Genomic DNA, 11,467 nt, shown 5'->3' with positions numbered 1-11,467 from the left:
CAGCAATCAGCGCGCGCGGGTTCTGGGCCGTAGAGCCACTTCTGGAGTAGGCTGAGGCGATCTGAGGTCTGTGGTCCGGAGGAGGTAAGCGTTTGGCCGGGAGAGCGTCTTAACGGGTGAAACTTACTCCCGCGGTTGACAACTCCTAGGATATGGAGCTGCAGACCCCTATGGTGGGATCCTTACCTCCGAGAAACTGGATACCTGTCGTCCCACCAGGCCTGAGTCTCGTTCTTCTCCGGCTCTAGAATCCCACCGGTTAGGAGAGAAAGACATAGGGGTGGGGAATTTGAAAGAACGAGTTAACTGTCGGGCCTCCCTTGAGATTTGCCAAACCTCTTTTTTCCTGAGCTTCTTGATTCTTTCACACACAGTCTGAAGAAGATAATGAGCGCTTGTTACTGTTGGGGTTGAGCGGTGGGGCTGGGGAGTGGGGAGGGAGGGACTGGGCAGAAATCCAGTCACGCCTAAGTGGCCCAGGCCTTCTGGTCTAGGTTTCCATCTCTTAGTGGATTTCTGGACTTAAGCTCTCTTATTTGAAAAGAATTTTTTTTATTGTGGTTAAAAAAAAAAACATATATACAAAATTTACCATAAAAATTGAGATATAATTGAGGTATATTAGTTTCAGGTGTACAGTGTAATGATTTAATGTTTGTATGTTGTATGTATTGGGAAATGATCACCACAGTAAGTCTAACATCCATTACTATACATAGTTACAAAATGTTTTTTACCCCCTGTGGTGAGAATTTTTAAGTCTTAGCAACTTTCATATATGTTTTCATATAGTATTATTTTCTGTAGTCACCACGCTGTACATTATATTCCCATGACTTACTTATTTTGTAACTAAGTTTGTGCCTTTCAACCCTCTCCACCCATTTGCGTGCCCACCCCTGCCCATCTTTGGCAACCACCAATCTGGGTGTTTTGTTTTTTTTTTTAATCTGTGAGCTTGTCTTTTTTATTATTATTTTTAGATACCACATGTAAGTGAGATCATATGGTATGTCTTTCTCTGTCCGACTTATTTCACACTGCATAATGCTCTCAAGGTCCATTGGTGTTGCCAGTGAGGAGATTTCATTCTTCTTTATGGCTGAATAAAATGTACTTATATATGTCTGTCTATTTTGTATTGGATTATCTTTATTCATCAGTCGGTACACACTTGGGTTGTCCTTGCTGTTGTAAGTCATGCTGCCATGAACATAAGGCTGCATATATATTTTTAAATTAATGTTTTTGTTTTGTTTGGATAAACACCCAGAAGTGGAATTGCTGGATCATATGGTAGTTCTGTCTTTACCTTTTTGAAGAACCTTTATAATATTTCCCATAGTGGCCACACCAATTTATGTTTTCACCAACAGTGAACAAGGAAATTCCTTTTTCCCCACATCCTGGCCAACACTGGTTTCATAATTGCCACTCTAACATCTCATTGTGTTTTTTTTTTTAATTAATTAATTTATTTTAATTGGAGGCTAATTACTTTATTGTAGTGGTTTTTGCCATACATCAATGTTAATCAGCCACAGGTGCACATGTGTTCCCCATCCAGAACCCCCCTCCCAGCTCCCTCCCCATCCCATCCCCCAGGGTCATCCCAGGGCACCAGCCCTGAGCACCCTGTCTCTTGCATCAAACTTAGACCTGCGATCTGCTTCACTTATGATAATATACATGTTTCAACGCTACCCTCTCAAATCATCCCACCCTCACCTTCTCCCACAGAGTCCAAAAGACTGTTCTTTATAGGGTCATAATTACCATCTTTCTAAATTCCACATATATGCGTTAGTATACTGTATTGGTGTTTTTCTTTCTGACTTACTTCACTCTGTATAATAGGCTCCAGTTTCATCCACCTCATTAGAACTGATTCAAATGCATTATTTTTAATGGCTGAGTAATATTCCATTGTGTATATGTACCACAGCTTTCTTATCCATTCGTCTGCCGATGGGCGTCTAGGTTGCTTCCATGGCCTGGCTATTGTAAACAGTGCTGCAATGAACATTGGGGTACACGTGTCTCTTTCAATTCTGGTTTCCTCAGTGTGTATGCCCAGCAGTGGGATTGCGGGCTCGTATGGCAATTCTATTTCCAGTTTTTTAAGGAATCTCCACACTGTTCTTCATGTGGCTGTACTAGTTTGCATTCCCACCAAGGCTGTAAGAGGGTTCCTTTTTCTGCTCACCCTCTCCAGCATTTATTGTTTGTAGACTTTTTGATAGCAGCCATTCTGACTGGTGTGAGATGGTACCTCATTGTGGTTTTGATTTGCATTTACTTGATAATGTTTAGTACTTTTTCATGTAACTGTTGGTCATCTGTATGTCTTCTTTGGAACATTTTCATTTTTAAGTCATATTACTTTTTGGTATTGACTTGTCTGAGTTTTTCATGTATTTTGGATAGTAACCGCATATCAGATATATGATTTGCAAATATTTTCCCCCATTCAGTTAGTAGTTGCCTTTTCATTCTGTTAATGGTTTCCTTTGCTGTGCAGAGGCTTTATAGTTTAATATAGTCCTACTTGTTTATTTTTGTTTTTTACCAAACTCCCCAAATCACCAAGACCGATGACAAGAAAGTTGCCACTTATGTCTTCTTCTAGGAGTCTTAGAGTTTTAAGTCTTACATTCGAGTCTTTTAACCATTTGGAGTTAATTTTTGGGTATGATTTCATTCTTTTGTGTGTGGCTGTCCAGATTTTCCAACACCATTATTGAGAAGACTCTCCCTGTCATATATTCTTGGCTCATTTGTCATAAAATTAATTGACCTTATATGTGTGGGTTTACCTCAGGGCTCTTTATTCTGTTTTGTTGACCTATGTGTAAAATTTGCCATCTTAATCTTTTTTATCCAATAAATCAGATCAGGTCAGTCGCTCAGTCGTGTCCGACTCTTTGCGACCCCATGAATCACAGCATGCCAGGCCTCCCTGTCCATCACCAACTCCCGGAGTTCACCCAGACTCATGTCCATCGAGTCAGTGATGCCATCCAGCCATCTCATCCTCTGTCGTCCCCTTCTCCACTTGCCCCCAATCCCTCCCAGCATCAGAGTCTTTTCCAATGAGTCAACTCTTCGCATGAGGTGGCCAAAGTACTGGAGTTTCAGCTTTAGCATCATTCCTTCCAAAGAAATCCCAGGGCTGATCTCCTTTAGGATGGACTGGTTGGATCTCCTTGCAGTCCAAGGGACTCTCAAGAGTCTTCTCCAACACCACAGTTCAAAAGCATCAATTCTTTGGCGCTCAGCTTTCTTCACAGTCCAACTCTCACATCCATACATGACCACAGGAAAAACCATAGCCTTGACTAGACGGACCTTTGTTGGCAAAGTAATGTCTCTGCTTTTGCATATGCTATCTAGGTAGGTCATAACTTTCCTTCCAAGGAGTAAGCGTCTTTTAATTTCATGGCTGCAGTCACCATCTGTAGTGATTTTGGAGCCCAGAAAAATAAAGTCTGACACTGTTTCCACTGTTTCCCCATCTATTTCCCATGAAGTGGTGGGAACAGATGCCATGATCTTTGTGTTCTGAATGTTGAGCTTTAAACCAACTTTTTCACTCTCCACTTTCACTTTCATCAAGAGGCTCTTTAGTTCCTCTTCACTTTCTGCCATAAGGGTGGTGTCATCTGCATATCTGAGGTTATTGATATTTCTCCCGGCAATCTTGATTCCAGTTTGTGTTTCTTCCAGTCCAGCGTTTCTCATGATGTACTCTGCATGTAAGTTAAATAAGCAGGGTGACAATATACAGCCTTGATGAACTCCTTTTCCTATTTGGAACCAGTCTGTTGTTCCATGTCCAGTTCTAACTATTGCTTCCTGACCTGCATACAAATTTGTCAAGAGGCAGATCAGGTGGTCTGGTATTCCCATCTCTTTCAGAATTTTCCACAGTTTATTCTTGTCAAATGGTCTCCCTAAAACACGTCCTCCAGAAGCCCACTCAGAAGGCATCTGGTTGCCTGTTTCAAACCAGATAAATTGCTTCTTTGCTTTTGCTTTGTCATAGACCCCAGATGGGCTTTCCTGGTAGCTCAGCAGTAAAGAATCCACCTGTAATGAAGGAGTCACAGTAGACATGGGTTTGATTCCTGGGTGGGAGAAGATCCCCTGGAGGAGGGCATGGCAGCCCACTCCAGTATTCTTGGCTGGAGAATCCCATGGACAGAGGAGCCTGGCAGACTACAGTCCAAAGGGTTGCAAAGAGTCAGGCACAACTGAGGCAACTTAGCACGCACACACGCACAGACCCGAAATACAGTGAGGTAACTGCCCATAGGAAATACTTGTTAAAGGTTCCCCCCGCCCCTAAATTTTAAATTCCCCCTGACTTCCCCGGTGGCTCAGTGGTAAAGAGTTTACCTGCCAATGCAGGAGATGTGGGTTCCATCCCTGGGTGGGGAAGATACCCTGGAGAAGGAAATGGCAACCCATTCCAGTATTCTTGCCTGGGAAATCCCACAGCTAGAGGAGCCTGGTGGGCTACAGTCCATGGGGTCGCAAAAGAGTTGGACAGGGCATAGTGACTAAACAACAGCAACAGCAAATTTTAAAGGCTCCCATTATTTGACATGTCCTAACTAGAAATTCTCATTTCTTCTCTGCCTTCTGATCTAATCACACCAGTTTCTTCTGTGTCTCACAAATTTTTCATGTTCATACTTGGTCTAATCTTGCTTTTAATTCTTTGAGAGAGTATCTCTATAGCAAATCTAACCTTCATCTTTACAGTTTCTCATAATCGTTGTCATTCTAGGGAGCTAGCACTGTGTACTGAGCACTGTACTAAGCCATTTGTTCTTCTCAGTAGATTTCTTTGATCTTCGATATAGTTAATTCTGAAAGCACTTGCAGTCTTTATTGTATAATTTACTACCTTATAGCACTTGCAACTACCTGGAGAAATTTCAGATATTTAGTTGTCCATTTATTTATATTGTCTCTCTTCATTGAAAATGTATGCTGCATGAGGACAGACTTCATCTACACAGTTAGAACCACAGTGTCTGACAAATGGCCCACATTAAGATAATGTGTCAGATAAATAAATATAGCTTAGAATTACATGGGTACTTCCTATTAATTTATTTCATGTATATTATTCTTCCAATGATAGTATGAGGTTCTTTAATATTAAATCTTGGTTTTAGATTTTTTAAGTTTGTATGGCATAGTATCTCTAAATATAGCACTACTGTTCTTCAGTAAGTGACTCCAGATTGTAATACTGAGGACTTCAAAATATCTGAGGACGTGTTCTCTTTATAGAAAGGTAGATTTAAGGGTATATGTTTGGGGAATGATAAATTTAAACCCTTGTGTTAGTCACTCAGTCGTGTCCGACTCTTTGAGACCCATGGACTGTAGCCCACCAGGCTCCTCGGTCCATGGAATTCCTCAGGCAAGAATACTAGAGTGAATTGCCATTTCCTTCTCCAAAATTTAAATCCTTAAGTATTCTTATTTATTTGTTACATTGAGTTGTACATTCAGCTAGCTTGTTGAATATCTATACATATACATGCATGCAGAATTTTACATTAATTTTTCTCACTGATAATGTATTTTATTGGCTAGTATTCTGCAAGATGGGGAAGGATCAATTTGCACTTAATTTCTAAATTAAGGTATATTTAAAACATATATAATGTTTGATTTTTTGCTTAAAAATTTTCTAAAATTGTTAATGACTGTTTATAGCTTTGTGAACTTAACTATCTTTTGTGTATAGCAAGGAAGATTTTTAGTGTAAACACATTTGGATATGGCATAAATTGTTTAACCAACCTTCTACCAGTTAACATTCATTTTGTTAATGTTAGTAGCCAATACTGATACAATTCTTTATATGCCAGGGACATTTCTAAGAACTTTGCATATATTAACTCAGTTAATTGTCATAACAATCCTATAAAGTAAGTAATACCGTCTTCGTTTTACAGATTAGGAAACTGAGGCATCGGCAATGTAAGTGACTTGCCGAAGGTCATCAGGCTTGTAAATTCTGAAGCGAGAATTTAAACCAGGACAGTCTAATTGGAGAGTTCACTCACATGAGTGTTATTATTGATAATGTTGCAGAAAGCATACCAATGTAGACTTATGCAAATATATCTGTAGGATTATTCCTGGGAGTAGAATTTCTGATTCAAAAGATAAATACATTTAAAGTTGTAATGGATATTGCTACTATCCTACAAAGGGATTGATCTTCAGACAATGCATGCCTGTTGTTTTACACTCTTGCCAATATTGTTTTTTTTTAATTAATTTTTCATTATTGCTTGTCTGAATGAAAAAATAATTTTAATTTGCATTTTTATGACATGGGTAAGGATAATGCATTTTTCTATATAAAATGTAATTCTTTTTTTTTAAATTCCTCATTTGTTTTCTTTACTCATTTCTATTTGAGTGTTTTTATTGTTTGCCTTCTTATTGCAAAATAAATACAGATACGAAAAACCTCACACAAAATAAATATAAAATTTATAAATTATTATAAGATGAATACCCTTATTACAATGCAGATCAAGAAATGAAATGTTGGTAATCATTGCAGAAGTCTCTCCATTTGGCTCATCTCGATCACAGCCTCCCATCTTCTTTTACCTCCTCTTTCTCACTATCCAAAAGTAATTAATATCCTGACTTTTATAGTGGTCATTTTTAAAATTTTTTCTGATTTGTTGTTACTTTTTTCTATTAATTTGTGAGCATTCATTATTCATTAAGAAATTAGTTCTTGGATGCCAAGTATATTACAAATTTCTTTATTAAGTTTTTGGGTTTTAACTTTTAACTTTTTAATGATATCTTTGTCCATTCAGAATTCTAAAAATTTTATATAGTGATTTTACTTAGTTTTGTCTAGAAAGGCCTTTCCTCATCTAAGATCTAAAAAACATATTTTTTCCCTGTTCTTTATGGTTTGGATTTTTTGAGGGATGGAGGAGTACTATAAAGATTGAGGCATATATCTGTGCTCATTTTTCCTCACAAAAATTGCACATTTGTTAAAAAGAATGAGGAAAGTGTGTATGGGCCAAAATATATCTGGAAAAAAAAGCAATATATATCATAGGTCCCTGAATGTGTGACTCTGGAAAGGTTTTGTGTTCCACTGTTCAGTTGCCTATCTATGTGCTAATTGAACACTATCATAATTAATATAATTTTTTAAAAATAAGTTTGACAACTGGTAAAACAAGTCTTCCCGTCTTAATCTTTGTGAGGATCTTGACTGTTTTGACCATCTGCACTTCCATATAAATTTTAGAATTAGCTTGTCAGATGCCACAAAAAGAAATGAAAACTTTTGAAATTTTGGAATAATATTGAATAGATCAACTTGGAAAGAATTTTATATCCTTAAAACATTGAGTCCTCCAATCTGTGACATAACTTTACGTATCTTTAAAACTCTCTATTGATAAATAATAGATCTTCCAAATCACCTGGCCTCTCTATTTCTTGACCTCCTTTCCTCCAGTGATTATATTCTCTACCTTAGCTTAGCTACTCACTCCTCTGGTCATGCTAATTTAGACTTTGTCTTTCTTTCATTTTGTCTCTGTTTTTACCTGTCCTGCTACACTATAGACGAAAACGCACAAACACGTTCTACTTTCACTTTAAATTCATGCCTACTAACTTCAAGTGGGCTTTAATGTTACCCAGTTATCCTACTATTTCACCCTCTTCCACTCTTTTATATATGTATTTTATATATTTTTTTCCCTTTCTTAAATCTCCACTGCATTTTTCCCATCTTCTTTCATAGCTGATGACCTTAGTTACCACTTCACTAATGAAAGAGAAGCAATCCAGACAGAACTTACATAAGCTTACATATTTATTCATCTTCCTGTATCTTTGCCCCTAATATTCTGCCTACCTTTCCATTAAAATGGATGAACTGCATGTACATCTGTCTTAAGCCAATCCCTCTACTTGTGCATTAGATCTTTTTTTTTTATATTATTATTATTTTATCTATTTATTCTGTACATTAGATCTAGTTATTCTTTTTTCCTCTCCTTTCTCTTCTGCATTAGAATGTTTGCTTCTCTTACTATGTCATATAAAGATGCTATATTTCATCCTACTTTAAAAAAAATTATAACTTTCTTGACCTTGTATCTTACTGCAGCTGGGACCTCGTTTCTTCCCTTTAGAGAAAAAATTCTTAAAAGTGTTTTATATACTGGATATGTTCAATTCTTTGCCTGCTGTCTCTTGAATCTACTTCAGTCAGGCTTTCACTTCCATGATTCTCTTGAAGCTACTTTTATGAAGGTTAACAGTGACCTCCATTTTTGTTATTTACTTCAATGAAACTGTTAGGGCGTGGCCATTAGCACGGTGCTTAGAAGTTGTGCTCCAACACTGGTCAGTCTTTCAGTGGTCTTCACAACAGAAAGTGCAGTGAAGTGGATCTTGGGCTTCTCTGCGGCTTCTCTCCAGCTTCTCCAGGCCCTCCGGTTTCAGGCAGGTGGGTGAGCTGAGGGGCCAGAGTACAGGCTAAGGGCTGTGTCCTGTAGAGATATAGAGCCCTCACCTTGAAGCATCAGGGAACATATCCCCTATCCCCGCCTCTGTGATCAAATGACCTTGGCAGTATCCATGGGTCACAGTGTGTGGGACCTGGCCCTAATTTGGGTGGACTGAGGGCAGGCTGGGTCTTGGGCACCTTGTTCCCTCAGTGATAATGACTGGGCAGAGTCTGGGAACCTGGCCCTGAGGGCTCTACCAGCTGAGAGCTGTCTCTTCAGCCAGGCCTGGGCACTGGCTGGAAGACCCAGGCTGAGTGCTGGATGGCTGCTCCCAGGCAAGGGAAATCGCTCATGTAGAGACCCCCCTTCTCTTAGCCTGGACCTTGGGGGGCAAAAGTTGAGCTTTGGCACTTTTCCCTCTCTTGTCAGAACAGGGAATAACATTTGCTTTGGTGGCAGTTTATAGAGACATCAACCTGTGACCTGACCTCAAGAACCAAGGACCTCTGACCTCATCTTGTTTTCTCTGCCTTACTCTGCTCTAATCACAGTGGCTTCTTTACTGCTTTAGGACACAGCAGTCATGTTACTTCCCCAGGACCTTTGTACTTACAGTTCCCCCTGCCTAGAGCCTCTTCTCCTAAATATCCATGTGTCTTACTTCCTTCTGTCTTTCGTATTTTTGCTAAGTTGTCTCATTGACCTTATATGACCACCTTGTGAAAAATGATGTTGCCCCTGTCTGAGCACTCCATATGTTTCTTCCTTGTCTTGCTTTTCTTCATAGTTCTTTAAACTGTTTGATATATAACACATATGTATAGTTAATCTTTTATTTTATTTATAGTTTATTTATATTTGTTTTAATCTTTTGAGTTTATATTGTTTTCCTCAAGTGAAATGTAACCTCCTTGGTTGGAGGAATATTTGCCTGTTTTCTTCACTGTTACATCTTTAGCTTCTAGGTGAGTATCTGGCAGGTAGTGGGTATCAATGAATATTGTTAAATGAATATTTTTTACTTTAGTTTTTCTTAACAAGGTTAACAAAAATCATAAGGCACATGTCATTGAATCAGCAAGATCTAGATCCAGATAGTACTACAGATGTGGAAGATGTTGCTGATGCTGAAGAAGAACTTGTTAAAAAATGTGAAGAAATGTGGAAAGATATGGAAGAAGTAAGTATCAAGACATAAAAGTGATATACTAATTAATTACTGTGAGGTTGAATTCCATTTCAGTAATAGATGTAAGAAAGAATTACACTGATTTCTGAAAGCAGTTATGCACGTGTGCAGTTGTGTCGGACTCTCTGTGACCCTATGGACCGTAGCCATATGTGACCCTATGGACCTGCCAGGCTCCTCTGTCCATGAGATTTTCCAGGCAAGAATACTGGAGTGGGTTGCCATGCCCTCCTCCAGGGGATCTTCATGACCCAGGGATCAAACCTGCATCTCCTGTGTCTTCTGGATTGGCAGGCGGATTCTTTACTGCTGAGCCACCAGGGAACCCTGAAAGCCATTATATTATATGATAAATACTTACATATTTTTTAGATTTATAAGCATTCATTTTAGAAATTTTATACTAGGTGAGCTGTAGAAAGAGAAAAAATTAGCAGTCCCTGTCCTCAAGGAGATTATCATCTAATTCAGGCAATCACAAATTATAATATGGTGGTAAAGTTTAAAGACTACACTTAAAAGGAGTACTAAGCCTAGCCCGAAGGTATCAAAGGTAGCTTTCTTAAAGAGGAAATAATACTGAATTCATTTCAAAAGGATAAATAGAAGTTAGCCTGTGAAAGTGGGAGAGGTATACAAAGTAGAAAGAACAAAATACATAAATGTTGGGAGAATTTAGAGAACTCTTAGTAGAATAGTATGACATTTAAATTAGGAGAAGAAGGATTTGTAGAGTGAGACTGGAGAGGTAATTAGGGGCAAGACATGAAGGATTTTGTTGAATGAATATTATGGGGAACTATTAAAGGATTATAAACATGAAGTGGCATTATGAGATACCTTGTTTGAGGAAATAACTCTGGTAGTTTTGAAGAGGATGGAATGTAGAAAAATGAGACTACAGAAAGAAAGAAAGAATATTCAGGAGGCTCTAGTAGTGGTCCTGTAAGAAGTACTAAAGCCAGATGTCATTGCAATAGAAGAATGGATTTAAGAGATACTAAGAAGATTGGACTAAAAGGACCTGGAGGTTAATTGTTGTGAAATGGTTATGGGGAATTACAGATAGTTTTAGGAGAAGGCAATGGCACCCCACTCCAGTACTCTTGCCTGGAAAATCTCATGGGCGGAGGAGCCTGGTAGGCTGCAGTCCATAGGGTCGCTAAGAGTTGGACATGATTGAGTGACTTCACTTTCACTTTTCACTTTCATGCATTGGAGAAGGAAATGGCAACCCACTCCAGTGTTCTTGCCTGGAGAGTCCCAGGGACGGGGGAGCCTGGTGGGCTGCCGTCTATGGGGTCGCACAGAGTCGGACATGACTGAAGTGACTTAGCAGTTAGATTACTAGCTTGGGCCATTGAGTGGTTAGTGGTTTTATTTTCCAAGACAGAGAATATAAAGAGTAAGAACACTTTATACTTAATGGGGTTTGAGTGAAAATATGAATTAATTTAGAAAATTTGATTGAATTATATGTACATTTTCTGAGTTAATGAGATAGAATCACTCTGGTGCACTATAGTATGCTGGTAAAAATTTGTTATACTCAAAATTGTGTAATATATGATACAGGCCATAGACATTTTTTTACATCTTATTCCCAGTAAAATTTTACATTAAGGCAGGTTAATGGTTTTTTATTTTTTCCTTTTTAAAAAAATTATTATTTTTTGAACATATATCCTTGGTACTCTGTGATTACTGAAATTTTAAGATACTCTGTGTTGCTTTTGAAATATTTTCA

General features: G+C 38.4%; 1 protein-coding gene across 3 annotated transcripts in view; it reads left to right on the top strand.

Moving 5' to 3' along the window:
• The first annotated feature begins 37 nt into the window (after positions 1 to 37).
• Positions 38 to 11,467, top strand: part of CENPK (centromere protein K) — a 55,933-nt gene continuing 44,503 nt past the window's right edge. For all 3 annotated transcript variants that reach the window (XM_086361986.1, XM_086361985.1, XM_086361987.1), the window contains exons 1-2: positions 38 to 84; positions 9,559 to 9,711. In XM_086361986.1, the coding sequence (XP_086218112.1) occupies positions 9,595 to 9,711 (117 nt within the window). In that variant the 5' untranslated portion in view covers positions 38 to 84; positions 9,559 to 9,594. The remainder of the gene's footprint in view (positions 85 to 9,558; positions 9,712 to 11,467) is intronic.

Source organism: Bos grunniens, chromosome 20 (assembly GCF_055505025.1).
Source record: "Bos grunniens cultivar Pamir isolate PY7600 chromosome 20, Bosgru_T2T1.0, whole genome shotgun sequence".
NCBI lineage: Eukaryota > Metazoa > Chordata > Mammalia > Artiodactyla > Bovidae > Bos > Bos grunniens.
The sequence above is the reverse complement of the archived record's forward strand: the minus strand, read 5'-3'. Positions and strand labels throughout refer to the sequence as shown.